The sequence below is a fragment of the Myotis brandtii genome, unplaced genomic scaffold, assembly GCF_000412655.1.
Source record: "Myotis brandtii unplaced genomic scaffold, ASM41265v1 scaffold179, whole genome shotgun sequence".
Lineage (NCBI taxonomy): Eukaryota > Metazoa > Chordata > Mammalia > Chiroptera > Vespertilionidae > Myotis > Myotis brandtii.
The window spans coordinates 6,466,530-6,482,381 of NW_005356635.1; the positions used below are offsets into that span (position 1 = coordinate 6,466,530).

The 15,852-nt window shown below is 42.7% G+C and overlaps 1 protein-coding gene across 7 annotated transcripts in view; it reads left to right on the top strand.

Moving 5' to 3' along the window:
• The window catches only part of LOC102242845 (ceruloplasmin), a 100,215-nt gene that overhangs the window by 4,994 nt on the left and 79,369 nt on the right, over positions 1 to 15,852 (top strand). For all 7 annotated transcript variants that reach the window (XM_014537452.1, XM_014537453.1, XM_014537451.1 and 4 more), the window contains exons 2-4: positions 9,947 to 10,194; positions 11,859 to 12,071; positions 15,342 to 15,515. In XM_014537452.1, coding sequence (XP_014392938.1) covers positions 9,947 to 10,194; positions 11,859 to 12,071; positions 15,342 to 15,515 — 635 coding nt within the window. The remainder of the gene's footprint in view (positions 1 to 9,946; positions 10,195 to 11,858; positions 12,072 to 15,341; positions 15,516 to 15,852) is intronic.

A 15,852-nucleotide genomic window follows, 5' to 3' on the forward strand; every position in this document is an offset into this window, starting at 1 on the left:
GTGGTGGTGGTGGGAGCCTCTCCTGCCTCCTCAGCAGCACTAAGGATGTCCGACTGCAGCTTAGGTCTGCTCCCCGCTGGCAAGTGGACATCCCCCGAGGGCTGCCGGACTGCCAGAGGGATGTCTGATTGTCAGCTTAGGCTCATTCCCCCTGGGAGCAGGCCTAAGCCAGCAGGTGGTCATCCCCCAAGGGGTCTCAGACTGCGAGAGGGCACAGGCCGGGCTGAGGGACCCCCTCCCCCCCCGAGTGCACAAATTTTTGTACACCGGGCCTCTAGTTTTTAATAAGGTTCAAAAATGACTTTATTTAGAATAAGAAAATAAATTATAAATAACTGTAGGCTTGGGGAATCTGTCCCTTTCTCTTTTAAATCATTTCAGGCAGGTTATCCAAAATGCTGCCAGTTGCAACTTACTTGCTGTCTCCCCCAGAACAAATCCAGCCCTCACAGGGGCTCTGAAGCTTCCTTAGCTTTACCATAAAAATAAAAAATAAAAAAAATAAACATTTCAACAACACTCCTTTCTGGACAAAATCCTTTCCTTTTAAATTTTTAATTTTATCAAAGTAGTAAATACATAGTTCATAATGTATCTTTTTTTTTTCCTAATAGGTGTGTAACATAGTGGTATATCATTGTTGTTTTTATTCTATTGTTGACACTATTATAGATGTCTCCCATTTCTGCCCCTTTGCCCTCCTCCACCCAGCCCTCCCACCTCGGGCCATCACCACACTTTTGTCTATGTCCAACCCCCTCCCCTCTGACCTCTGTCAGTCCCTCCCAACCTATATAATAAAAGGCTAATATGCAAACGGTGGAACAACCAGTTACTATGACGCACACTGACCGCCAGGGGGCAGACGCTCAATGCAGGAGCTGCCCACTGGTGGTCAGTGTGCTTCCACAGGAAGAGTGCCACTCAGCCAGAAGCCCTGAGCTGGGCTCAGGGCTGGTGAGCACAGCAGTGGTGGTGGGAGCCTCTCCCGCCTCCACAGCAGTGCTAAGGATGTCTGACTGCCGGCTTAGGCCCACTACCCAGAGCTCCTGAACTGCAAGAGGGCACAGGCCAAGCTGAGGGATCCCCACAAGTGTGCAAATTTTGTGCGCCAGGCCTCTAGTTCATGATTAAAAATCAACCAGTTTTATTGGGCATAAACTAAGCTCAAGACACTGCCCCAAGCATGCTTCAATAAAGATGTCTCTAATTCTAGAGTTAGAGAATAGAAGAGACACAGAATTTGAATGTTTTCATGGGGATGAGGGTTAGTGGGCAAATAATTTCTTTGTTTTTATCCTGCCTGTGCTGGGAAGTTATGCAACATTGGTTTGATAATCTCCTGTGGCTTCAGCACAGCCTAGGGTCATGCAAACTTTAGATGGCACTGTTTACTCTGCCTGCAGTTTTTTTAAAATAGATCTGAATAGTAAATATTGACTAGAGCTTTCGCAAATTTGCTCATATTATGCTAAACTCTTTGTATGAATGAGCTTAACTAGCAACTTTTTGCTTTCTTCTTCATCTCTGATGACCAGCATATCCAGCTGATTTGGTTAAGGGTGCTATACAAAAGGTACCCGACTGGGTAGCTTATGAACAACAGAAATGTATTTCTCACAGTTCTGGAGTCTGGGAAGTCCAAGATCAAGGCATCAGCATGGTCATGTTCTAGTGAGAGGTCTCTTCCTGGGCCATAGCCTTTTCACTGTGTTCTCACATGGTGAAAGAGGCTCAGAATCTCTCTGGAGCTTCTTTTATAGGGTACTAGAGGCCTGGTGCATGAAAATTCATGCACTGGAGTGCGGGTCCCTCAGCCCGGCCTGCCCTCTCTCACAGTCTGGGAGCCCTCAGGGGCAGGAGGTGCCCCCCCCCCCATCACACCTCTGCTGCTGCCACTGCCAGCAGCGCAAGCCTCGGGCTGGCCCTGGGCAGCTGGGGGGCTGAGGGGACTGGAGGTCTCCGGAGGCAGGCATGCAGAGCGGCCATGTGCCTGTCACCCTGATGGCAGGGCAGTCAATTAGCATATTCCCTTCTTATTAGCTGTGGGTGCCACCATCTTTTCGACAGCATGAGGGTTGATTAGCATATTCCCTCTTTATTAGATAGGATTATCCATTCATGAGGGCTCCATTCTTATGACCTAGCCACTTCCCAAAGGTGCCACTCCTAATACCATCATGTTAAAGGATAGGATTTCAACATCTGAATTTTGAGAAGGACATAAATATTCAGACCATAACACCAACCCAGTCAGCAAAGGGTGGTGGGATATCACCAGATATAATTGGTGTGTGAAGACTAGAAAGGAGTGGAGATGAATAGGCTGAGAAACAAGGTTGAAAGAATGCAAGATGGGTGTCAGGCAAAGAATGAAGTTTAAGTTGATGTTGACCTTGAAGATGTGGGACAATGAAGAGAAAATGTGATGACAGCAAATCTATCTGCTACATTTACTGCTTGGTCAGTAGTACCTAGAACAAAGGAGACACTAAATAAATATTTGTGAATAAATAAAAGTAAAAGAATAAAAGATATATAGGAAGCTAGAAGAAATTATAGGCTGTGTTGTAAAAATTTTCACTTGCTCCTAATGTGGACTGTTGCACACTATGGAATAAAGCAAACTATAGAATGAAATATAAAAAGTCAGTTATAGGGTTAGTGAAATTGAAAATATAAGCAGATATTAAAATAACAATATATATGGATTTTTAAAAAATATATTTTATTGATATTTTACAGAGAGAAAGGGAGAGGGATAGAGAGTTAGAAACATCGATGAGAGAGAAACATCGATCAGCTGCCTCCTGCACGTCCCCTACTGGGGATGTGCCTGCAACCAAGGTACATGCCCTTGACCAGAATCGAATCTGGGACCCTTCAGTCCGCAGGCTGACGCTCTATCCACTGAGCCAAACCGGTTGGGGCTGGATTTTTTTTACTAGGAAAATGGTTTACCTCTCTTGTATTAATACCAATAATATTTATTTCTAATGGAATGAGATGGAAAGTAATTTTTTTGTATTTAGTACTGTCATTTCATAAGGTGAGTGACTTATCTGTCACATTAACAAATTAATAAATGAAGATTCTATAAAATACATTTTTCTGCTCCTAAATTATTTATATTTTACAAAACAATACATATACAAAACAATTAGTAAGCACAACAGTGTGTGCTGGGCCTATGAAAGGCATTAATTAAATATTTGTTGTGTTTATTGTCTATATGATGCCAACAAATAATAATACTGTTATCTCCAGGTTACCTTTTTTCCTGGTGATATATAGAAAGCTAGAAGTAAGTGAAAAATTCTTTAGCACAAGAACAGCCATTGCAAAACCCTTTTCCCTGGACTTTGCAGGCTCTCGCTCAGGCTTGGCATCTCTTACTTAACATGCAATTCTTACAAACTCTGTTGCTTAGTTTTCCAGCCTATCATAGGTTTCAGAAATAAACCAGACATAGCATAGTGATGCCCGGCCAGCTTGGCTCAGTGGTTGAGTGTTGACCAATGAACCAGGAGGTCAGGGTTCGATTCCCGGTCAGGGCACATGCCAGGGTTGCCAGCTTGATCCCCAGCCGATCAATGATTCTCACCATTGATGTTTCCATCTCTCCCTCTCCCTTCCTCTCTGAAACCAATAAAATGAAAAATTTAAAAAAAAAAGAAATAGCATAGTGAAGATATCGTTATAAGCAGAACCAAAGACCAAGAAGAAATAGCAACTCAAATTCTGGCCGAAGAAATAGAGAATGAACTGAAAACATTTCATATTGTGGTATAATAATAAGTAGTATAATTATGATGTTGAGTGATCAGAATACCAAAAGTAGTCAATAAATGTTAATATTTACTATTATTATCAGAAAAAAATTGAATTTTTTTCAGTATCTCCTATTTAAGCAAACTGAAGGAATTCACTTTACCCCTTCAAAAATGATCTTAAATTTTTATATGATCAAAGAGATACAATTATTAGCTAAAATAATCTGGAAAAGTCAGTTATAGGCTGTGTTGTAAAAATTTAATTCATACTCCCAGGTTAATAAAAAAAATAGCAAGCAATAGCTAGTGAGATACAAACACTTCATACAGGACGGCCTGTGTGAAGGAGCTAATTGAGCAGCTATAACATTTACATTCTAAGCTCTGAGATTTATGTTCATGTTGTGCTAATGAAGCCAGGCTAGTTAGGACCTATCATCCACTTGCTTGTGCTATGTACACCCAGGTTCAGTCTTTGCCTATCAGTTAATTTTTAACTGTTTTCCTTGGGATTCCTATGTGTAATAGGCAGAAGTTCTTAAATGGCCCCTCAGTCTCCACAAAATCATGAAAGATCTTTCCATTCAATGGCACAGCTGACTTTAAATAGGGAGATGATCTGAGTGGCCTAATCTAAAGCAGAGAGCTCTCAGGGGGAAGAAGAGGAAGTCGGAGAGAGTCAAAGAAGTTTGAGGATTCAAAAAACTGAAGGGCCACCTTAGGAGGAATACAGTCGCCTTAAGGAACTGAGAGAGGTGCTCAGCTGACAGCCAGCAAGGAAACAAGGATTTCAATCCTACAAACATGAGGAACTGAATTCTGCCAACAACAAGGATGAGCCTGGGAGTGGGTTTTTCCACAGAGCTTCCAGATAAGCACTCAGCCCAGCCAGTGCCTTGTATAACCTGAGCAGAGAATCCAGCATGCCATACCAGACATCAGCCCTAAGAACTGTGAACTAATAAATGAATGTTGCTTTAAGCTGCTATGTGATAATTTGTTAGCACCAATGGAAAACTCATATACTATGTCTCAATTAATGAAGCCAAGAATCCAGAAACTTTTCACACATATTTACCCACACTTCAGTAGTCCTATATCATAAAAGGCTAATATGCAAATAGACCAAAGGGTGGAACAACCGAATAACCAAACAACTGGTCGTTATGACATGTGCTGACCACCAGGGGGCATGTGTGGAATTTGGCGGGCATTGGCCATGGCAGGATGATGGAGCAGGTGAGTGGGGGCGCCAGACCAAGGCAGGGCACTGGTAGCTGTCATCAGGGCGAGATTCTGGTGGTTACTGAAAATTCTTTGCTCCCTCGCGTTGCTGCCGGTGCCAGCCCCACTCGCACCCGCAGCTGGCACCCACTGCCAGTGCCCAGTGCTGGTCCCGATCACTCAGTGCCATCAGCAGGTGCGAGTGGCAGCTGCCAGCCTGATCTCCCCTCAGGGCTTCTCCACCTCCCCCTGCCGCACCCTCTTGCTGGCACTGGCCCCAATCGCTCCGGAGCTATGTGAAGTGTCCCAGGTGCAAGTGGGGCCAGCACCGTCAGCACATGGGAGCAGTGGCAGTGGGAGCAGGGCTGCAGGCAGACAGGGGACCAGGGCCAGGGGAGGAGGGGCCGGCTGGGGGCATGGAGGATGGGCCAAGACCCACCCCTGTGCCTACTGCAGCCTCTCTGCCCACAGTTCCTTTTAAGGTGCATGAATTAGTGCACTGGGCCCCTAGTAATGTATAAACAGAAACCGAGACCACTTGAGTATATCATGAATTTATGATCTTCCTAAGGCAGTATAAAATTTATTTAATGCCCCTACCATTAAAAACTCCCTTCTGGCTCTGACCCTACCAGAAATTAGAGAATTATTGAAACTGGGGGATGAAAAAGGAAGGATATGAATACTGAGAGGGGGACATCACTATTCTCATGAATAGAAGAGAACAGGTTACAACTGTCAACAGGAAGAACTACAATTACTGTGAATTATTTTTTTTTGGTTCAAAGAACAACTATAATAAATTCTCTTGATGGAGCATCTGACTGGCAAACTTCCTGCAAGCTTCCAGTCCACAAGCTGTGCTGTTGTAATTAAATAGACATTCCCTAATGACACTTTGATGTTCATGCAGAGACAGTACATAAGCAAATACACCTCCCCCAAAGTATCACATGGTGTAGAACTTTTCTCAGTTTGGTTGGCTTAATTTTGTCCCACCACACAAGGTGAGATGTGAGACATATTTTATATATTGCTATGTGTGTAAAAGAAGTCCAAATTTAAAAACCCTGAATATATTATAACTTCAGAATAACTATTTGAAAAGTAATTTTCACCCCTCCCTACATCCCCCCAAAATCATTGTATACAAAAAAAAATCCCAAAACTTAGGCAATGAGCCTTCTATTTTTCAGGAAATGATTAATATAGGAGAATTTCAATGCAATAAAAGCATTTTATCAAAGCCCATGCTATTGAAATGGGATGTAATTAAGTACTTTAGAGTTACCTTCAGAAAATATAAACACACATGGATTTAAATAAAGTCTTAAGAATTTGAGAGCTATGTTTAAACTTTGGCCTTATGTAAGATGTGTATGAACAGGGCATAGTAGGACACAGATTAGAATACATGTATATATTATCAGGACCGAACTCCTAGCAATAGGAGAAAATTTATCCTGGGGTTTGGATGGACCCTGTGAACCGTAGTGGTCCAGGTCCTCTGATGGGACCAGAGAGGACTTGTATCTCTGCTCTGTGAGCTTTGCAGCTGCAGCTGTGCACCTGAGTGAACTGTACTCTCGCTGGGCTCCTGTCAGCACCATGGGCTGGATAAACCTGCTTGTATCTCAGTGGTCTTCAGTGCTTCAGAATTTTGCTAAAACATCTATTTATTAAGACCATCCCTTTGTTAGTAATGCTGCAATTTGGGGGGAAATCCACACCCCTGTCCTACTGTTTTCCCATGCACTTTGATGTCCTTAAAGTTTTTTTGAGCCTTGCTGAATTGTGTTGTGTGTTTTTTCTGTTTTGTTCTAACAAAATGGAAACACACAAACAACTCGAAAATGTAATCAAATGGGAGAAATGAAGGCATAAACATGGATTTGCCACCCCCTACTGGATACTAAAGATGCCACTTCTTTATTTTTCTAACACTCTGCTTGACCCTCTTCTCACCAAGATGGGGGAAGGAGACCCCATCTCATTCATTTTTAAGCAAACAACTTGAGAATCCTGGGGTTTATATAATCCAGGAAAATTGGGGTGTTTGGTATATGATAACAATTACAATATGCTCATTGTTGAAGCCGCGGGTCAACACAGAACAAGATGGCTCTGCTATTAACACTTGCTCCTGCTGCCTGAACTTAGCCACACTACCACTGCCAAGCAGCCATGCTCCCTGGCTCCAGCCTTAATCTGCTGCCCCCATGCACCACACCAGCAGAGGCCTGGCCACTACCCAATACGGTCTGGAAACAGACCATCATCATAATAATGTCATGTTTCTCTTGGGTGTGATTGTGTAAAGTGTGAATGTGATGGGATTACTGGTGGACACATAATGAGAGGCAATGAGAGTTGGGACATCCTCCCCAGTGTCCAATTTCTTTCCAGCCAAATAGTCAGAATAAGAAAAATAAGTAGTGTGCACCTTTCTGTCTCACGATCTTAAGGAATTCCACTGCCACCTTTCTGTCTCACGATCTTAAGGAATTCCACTGCCGCTGCAACTGGGCAGCTAGGAGCTTTACCTTCACTGCAAGCCTCCCCCACTCAACTCACGCTACTAAAAATGAGCCCAGAGCAGCATCAGAATACATGGGGTGGGGGTAGGGGGTCTTGGTAAATGCAGATGCCTGAACCCCACCCAGATGCACAGAATCAGAATCAATGGGTTTAGGGCTCAGGAACTTGCATTTTTATCAAGGCCCACCATAGATTCCTATACACATTAAACTTAAGAAAATTCAGGCTAGAGCCCTAGATTTTTAAAAGCTAGGTCTTTAAACTCTGCAGCAATGAAAGTACAGAGCTCCCAGACAAGCTGTGTTCTTGTCTTGAAGAAGGGAAGGAAAAATCTCTCTCACTCTTTCTGATGAGCTCACAGCTGAAAAAACAAGAGGATGTTTATCCTCACTCAGATTATTTGGACCTCACAGGGTTGAGTGGGAAATGGTAAGGCATCAAAGGTCCCTGAGACAAAAGTATTCAATACACACACACACACCCCACAAACACCCCACAAACACAAACCCCAGATCATCAGCCTGAGTGTGAGCAGTTTTTAATTCTCCTGGAGGAGACTTAGGTTGCTTGGTTGTGGATGGACTTGCCAAAGTCCAGTTTGAAGTGGGTCCTCCTAAATCGTGAGATTGCAGTGCCCACAGCTCCCACCGAGCTATCAGTTCCAAAGTTTGAATACCAAACTCACTTTCTTTCTTTTCCTCTCTTGTGTTTTTTTGTTGTTGTTGCTGCTGTGGTTGCTTGTTTTGTTTTTCTTGACTACTATTTACTTTGCTTATATTTTTAGGAAAGTTTTAAGCAACTGTTAATCAGCTACTAATCAGAATACAAACATTCAATGTTCAAGAATTCTCGGTAGCAAGGGATTAAAAAAACACACAAGGGTAGTTTTTTATTCTTTTAATTAAATTTATTGGGGTGACATTGGTTAATATGATCATGCAGGTTTCAAGTGTGGGTTTCTATGTTACAAGATCTGTATATTGCAGTGTGTGTCCACCACCCAAGTCAAATTTCCCATCACCATATATTAGGACCCTCTTCTCCCCCTACCCCACACTGCTGTTCATGTCCAGAGTTTTCATTTTATATCCCACATATGAGTGGAATCATATGGTTCTTAGCTTTTTCTGACTGACTTATTTCACTTAAGCATAATGTTCTCATGGTCCATCCATGTTGTTGCAAATAGCAGTATTTCATCTTTTCTTATGGCTGAGTAGTATTCCATTGTGTATATTTGGCATATTCTTTATCCAGTACTCTATCGCAAGACACTTTTGTTGTTTCCATGTCTTGGCCACGGTGAATAATGCTGCAATGAACATAGGGGTGCATATAACTTTGCGAATACGTGTTTTTGAATTTTTTGGGTATATACCCAGGAGTGGATTGCTGGGTCCTATGATAGTTCTATTCTTAATTTTTTGAGGAATCACCAGACTGCTTTCCATAGTGGTTACACCAGTCTACATTTCCATTTCTCCACAACCTCAACACTTGTTATTACTTGTCTTGTTGATAATGTCCACCCTTACAGGTGTGAGGTGGTATCTCATTATAGTTTTGATTTGCATTTCCCTAATTGCTAGTGACATTGAACATCTATTGGCTGTTCGTAAGACTTCTTGGAAGAGGTGTCTGTTCAGGTCCTCTGCCCAATTTTTTATTGGGTTGTTTCTTTGGTGTTGAGTTTTATGAGTTCTTTATATATTTTGGAGATTAAACCTTTGTTGGAGCCACTGTTTGCAAATATCATCTCCCATCTAGTTGGCTGCCTCTTTGTTTTGTTGTCAAATGTTGTTGTTGTTTTGTTTGTTTTTGTTATTTTTGCTGTGCAGGTTTTTAGTTTGATATAGTCCTATTCATTTATTTTTGCCAAAGGTAATTTAAAAACCTAAACACATTGAACACATCATTCCAAACTTGATTAAGTGCTGCTAAAAGAAATATAAAATGATAGAATTAATTTATCATTAATTTTACTTTATTTAGGAAACAATATACATATACACAAATATCCAAATTGATTGCTTATAAACTCAAATTTTTCCAGTAGGTGAAAGGCATACCATAAGTGAGAAATGTCTTAACTACTTTATCTTAATATTTAACTTTAATTTTACATTCTATTCCATAATACCTCTGTGTTTTAGTATAAAATCTTGCAGGAAACACTGGTACACTGCATCATATTTTTATGGCACCTTTACAGGTTGTTCTTGGCCACATACCTGGGACACTTCACATAATGAAAGTAACAGGGCTAAGTGCCAGCTCTCCTCTTCATTTTCTGGAGGCACCCCTCCAACAATAGGCAGACATTTAATGTGATAGGTCAGTAATGCCTCTTAATTATAATGTTACTCCCAGAAATTACGGCTTCTGATAGAGTGTCTTCTTTCCCTTTGCAGGGAACATTTGAACATCTATCTTCAGAATGGCACGGATAGAATTGGAAGAGTATACAAGAAGGCCCTTTATCTTCAGTACACAGATGGAACCTTTACGACAGTGATAGAAAAACCTGCATGGCTGGGATTTTTAGGCCCTATTATCAAAGCAGAAACTGGAGATACTGTTTATGTACACTTAAAAAACTTTGCCTCTAGGCCCTACACTTTTCATTCGCATGGGATAACTTACTATAAGGAACACGAGGGTAAGTTCAGCTCATACTCTATCTGGAATTTCCTCTCACTTTTCTGTAGGAACACTTTTTAATTTCTAAGACTATGAACTCCACTCTTAGATAAGACCTGTAACTATGTTATTTAGCTCCAAACTATTTTATTAACTATTTTGGCTCATCATAATAATGTCATGTTTCTCTTGGGTGTGATTGTGTAAAGTGTGAATGTGATGGGATTACTGGGTGGACACATAGTGAGAGGCAGTGAGAGTTGGGACATCCTCCCAGTGTCCAATTTCTTTCCAGCCAAATAGTCAGAGTAAGAAAAATAAGTAGTGTGCATGAAGGTCTAGAAAAGGCAAAAGTCCAGAAGGAAGAAACAGGACTCAAGACAGGGAATGTCTTATCTTTGAAGACAGTAAACCCACTGTGGCTATTGTCACTTCCCACCCTAACTTTGGATAAACTGTGGCAGCTAAAGCAGCATGGGTACTCTCACAGGTCAGCCAAATAGTGCACTTGGATGCATGGCCCCAGAGTCACATCTGAGACACAATTAACCAAAAGGTCCTTTAAATATAGGACTTGCAAGCCTTAGGTTTGGTGACTGCCATTTCATCCTTAGTACTTGATGATGAAAATGATGATGAAAAAAGTTGGTGTTTTATTGTGGTTAAGAGCAAGGGCTTCAAAACTGATAGACCAAGGTTCGAGGGCAACCTTGTCTTTTACTGGCTTTGTGCAAGTTGTTTAAATTCTTTGTGCTTCAGTTTCCTCATGTATAAAATAGGGGCAATGATTAGTACATAGTGATAACTGGAACGGTGAGCTGAGAGTTTTTCCCAGGGTCATGTCTCACGACGCCGAAGAATGAGCTCCATGGACCAATAGATTTAAGCAAAAGTGTGGAAAATTTATTACAAGCAGATTCAGCCTCCCCACATAGGGAGGAGGGCCCAATAATGGGCTTCCCATGAAGCCTTGTAGTCCAGGGGTATATATTTGCTACAAGCCTGCTCTATGTCTACCTGTGTCACTACCTGATTGATTTCCTCATTGTTCTTGCCCAGCAATGGACCTGAACTTTCCCTGTTTCTATGTGTCAGTACACCTTAGTGCAGGCCCTCCCTTGGTTTCCCATGCCTCCCACTCTGTGTCCAAAAACATTCTATTATTTCAGCATGGTTGGTTTCTGTGATTAGGCTTGCTCAAACTGCCGTGTCTACCCCTGCCTATGTTCTACCTGCCTTTGTTTCCCACTGGATCCCTGCCCTGTCTGCCTGCATTTCAAGCTAATGAAATCCCATGGTTACTTCACAGGCAAAAATCTGGTATCATATAAAAAGTTCCAAATTATAAGAGAGCATAGCTATTTTGTTCATACTTCCATACCATGACTCTAGAACAAGAATGGTTCTTTAAATTACAAACTGTCACTATGCTCCTGACATATCCATTACAGCTCTCTGAAGACTCAGTCAAGTATGAAAAATGGTAAAATTTTCTGTGAAGCTTCAAGACACTCTATACTCTCATTCCTCTATGATCAAATAGGACATCACTGCATCCCCAAGAGGACATACTAGTATACAAGATGTTGAATAAATATTTGTTGAATAAATTTGTAAATATCTATTCTCTCATTCAAGTTCAAACACATTCAATTTGCAATTTCATTGCATGTTGCTTCCTAGGGGCCATCTACCCTGATAACACCACAGATTTCCACAAAGCAGATGACAAAGTACACCCAGGTGAGCAGTACACATACAGGCTTCATGCTACCCAAGAACAAAGTCCTGCTGAGGAAGACGGCAATTGTGTAACCAGAATCTATCACTCCCACATTGATGCCCCAAGAGATATTGCCTCAGGACTCATTGGACCTTTAATACTCTGCAAAAAAGGTACACTGTCTCACTTTTACTCAGAATGTATAAACCAAAAACAAGTGATAGGGAGGTGGTTCGTTTTTTAAGTAAAAGTCAAGTTGTGACTGAATAGGTAAAGTAGAGAGGCAGTAAATCTAAAAAAGGAGGGAAGAGCAGTACAGGAGAAGGAGAAGAAGTGATAAATGGAACAGGCATTCACACATATTGCTAAGCTACAGAAAGTTGCTCTTCTTGGGAACACGTTTACTGTATCTAATTTCATTATGGTGTTGAAGACATGTGTGACTTTACCCAATGTGATTCCCTTAGTGGCTCTCCACAGTGATAGATCTGTGGTTATCTGTTTTGTGTTGGTAAATCTTATATAATAAAAGAGAAACATGTAAATTGACCGTCCCTTTGCTATGCTCACCAGCCAATCAGGGTGAATATGCAAATTAACCTGACAAAGATGGTGGGTTAATTTTCATACACAGGCACTGGGTGGAGAGGAGAAGCGGGAGAGCCAGCAGCTTGGGGGGACGTGGCTCCCTCGGTCGCTCACTTGGGAGACCGTGGCTCCCTCGGTCGCTCCCAGCACAGGGAGCACCAGGAAGTCTGGGAATAGTAGTTCTGATGGCAGCCCTAGGACTGGAAGCAGAATCCCAGAGTGCAGGGAGCACCAGGAATTCTGGGAATTGTAGTTCTGGTGGCAGATGGATCTCCTAGACACTAGAGCAAAGTGAGCCTGGAGCAAGTTACTGTTGCAGTGGGGGATGGAGGGAAAGCAAAGATGAGAGACATAAGTAAAATCAGAGTGTCTAGGAAAAATTAAAGGGAAGATATCCTAAAACTTCCAGGAAATCTCCACCAATGAAACAAAGAAAAAAAATGCCTCTATTATTCTGTGAGCAACAAACCAAACTGGGTTGGGGGTCTCAGACAATTCATTCATATGATTGCAAAGACAGACAGAAACTCCGGGATTGGAGAGGGCTCCCCTGAGGGCTCCCAGATTGGAGAGGGTGCAGGTTGGGCTGAGGGACCTCCCCCTCACTCCCTCACCCTCCATGCACGAATCTTTGTGCACCAGGCCCCTAGTATAATATAATAGTATCTATTTCTATCTTTTTTTACATTTTTTAAATTTATTTCAGAAAGGAAGGGAGAGGGAGAGAGAAATAGAAACATCAATGATGAGAGAGAATCATTTATTGGCAGCCTCTTGCATGCCCCACACTTGGGATCAAGCCCACAACCCGGGCTTGTGCCCTGACTGGGAATCGAACCATGACCTCCTGGTTCATAGGTTGACATTCAACCACTGAGCCACGCTGGCTGGGCATAGTATCTATTTTTAATATCATGAAAAAGACAACATAAATCAACAGCTTGAAATCTAATTCTTACTTGAACAATCATTAGTTACCTTTAAAGACTTGTCTCAGCTTGTGGCTATATGAACCACATATCTATTATGAAAATACTAGAGGCCCAGTGCACAAAAATTTGTGCACTCGGGGGGGTCCCTCAGCCCAGCCTGTGCCCTCTCACAGTCTGGGACCCCTCAGGGGATGTCCACCTGCTGGCTTAGGCCCGCTACCCGGGGGATTGGGCCTAAGCTGGCAGTCAGACATCACTCTGGCAGCCCGGCAGCCCTCAGGGGATGTCCACTTGCCAGCGGGGAACAGGCCTAAGCTGCAGTCGGACATCCTTAGTGCTGCTGAGGAGGCGGGAGAGGCTCCCACCACCACCACTGTACTGGCAGCCATCAGCCTGGCTTGTGGCTGAGCAGAGCTCCCCCTGTGGGAGCACACTGACCACCAGAGGACAGCTCCTGCATTGAGCGTCTGGCCCCTGGTGGTCAGAGTGTGTCATAGTGACCAGTAATTCCCAGTCGTTCTGCTGTTAGGGTCAATTTGCATATACCTTTTATTATATAGGATAGACGCCTGGTGCATGGGTGGGGGCCAGCTGGTTTGCCCTGAAGGGTGTCCCGCATCAGGGTGGGGGTCCCCCTGGGGTGCCTGGCCAGCCTGGATGACAGGCTGATGGCTGTTTGCAGCTGGTCACACCCCCTTCAGGGTGGAGTCCCCACTGGGGTCCCTGGCCAGCCTGGATGAGGGGCTGATGGCTGTTTGTAGGCTGGTCAAGCCCCCCCCCCTCAGTGGGGACCCTCACCCAAGGATGTTTGGCCAGCCTGGGTGAGGGACTGATGGCTGTTTGCAGGCTGGCCACACCCCCTTTCAGGTGGGGGGTCCCCACTGGGGTGCCTGGGCAGTCTGGGTGGGGGGCTGAGGGCCATTTTCAGGCTGGCCAAGCCCCCCCAGCAATGGAAGCTCCCAGCCTTTCCTTTTTTTCTTTCTTTTTTTTTAATTCTGGGATTTATTTACCTTCTATAATTGAAACTTTGTAGCCTTGAGAGGAGCTCAGAGCCGGCCAGGGCAGGCGGGAGGGAAGCTTGGCTTCCTCCATTGCCAGGGGCAACCCACACCTCCTGCTCACTCCAGTTCCGTGGCCATGGCCGGCTGAAAGCAGGTATCTGGGGTTTATTTACCTCTATAATTGAAACTTTGTTGCTGTGAGTGGAGCTCAGAGCCATTACAGCAGGCGGGAAGCTTGGCTTCCTCCATCACTGGGGCAACCAAGCCTCCTGCTTGCTCCAGCTCCATGGCTGCCAGCCACCATCTTGGTTGGGTTAATTTGCATAAAGTTGCTCTGATTGGCTGGTGGGCGTGGCTTAAGGTGTTGCAAAGGTACGGTCAATTTGCGTGTTTGTCTTTTATTAGTGTAGATATATGCAACTTTGAATTGACATTAGCCAAAGAGCATTTAATAGTTATGTGGTTAATGAACATCCAGATATATGAGTGCCTGCCAAGCCCAGAACACTAAATATTAAACTTCCTAAGTGTTTCCAATTATGTAAAACAGGAGTGACTAGTCCAGATTTGTGGATTATTAGGAAAATAGATTATTTTAAAAATGTTAAACTATAAATTACATGTTAAAATACATTGCTAAAGCCCAGCCAGCATGGGTCAATGGTTGAGCATTAACCTATGAACCAGGAGGTTGAGTTCAATTCCCTACGTGCCTATGTAGTGGCTCCATGCCCCGTGAGGGGCATGTGGGAGGCGGCCCAATCAATAATTCTCTCTCATCATGGATGTTTCTATCTCTCCTTCTTTCTTCTTCTCTGAAATCAATAAAAATATATATCTATTTAAAAAGAGTAAAACTTAAGAGCTTTAAAAACTACATGCTAAAGATTAAGTTATACTAAAATATGAATTTTTACTTCAGATTCTCTGGATAAAGAAAAAGAAAAAAATATTGACCAAGAATTTGTAGTGATGTTTTCTGTGGTCGATGAAAATTTCAGCTGGTACCTAGATGACAACATTAAAACCTACTGCTCCCAACCAGAGAAAGTTGACAAAGACAACGAAGACTTCCAGGAGAGTAACAGAATGTATTGTAAGATTACCAAAGACATGTTAACTTTATCATATTGCTCTTGACCCATTAATTCTGCTATCTTTATTCCCTCATATGAATAAGAAGTTTCTAACCTGTGGTTCTGATAACAAAACATATTGGACATGTAACTTCACATTCAGCTAAACAAGTCAATTCACAACTATTGAACAGGTAAAGCCAGATTCACCAAATTATTTCCAAACTGCTAGGGGAAAAAAACATCATCAATTATGGATTAATGCATATGAATGTCATATTTCCATATTTATTTATCTTCCAAACTCTAAAAATTATCTTAGGCAGCCTTAAATTATTAAACTAAATACTTGAAATT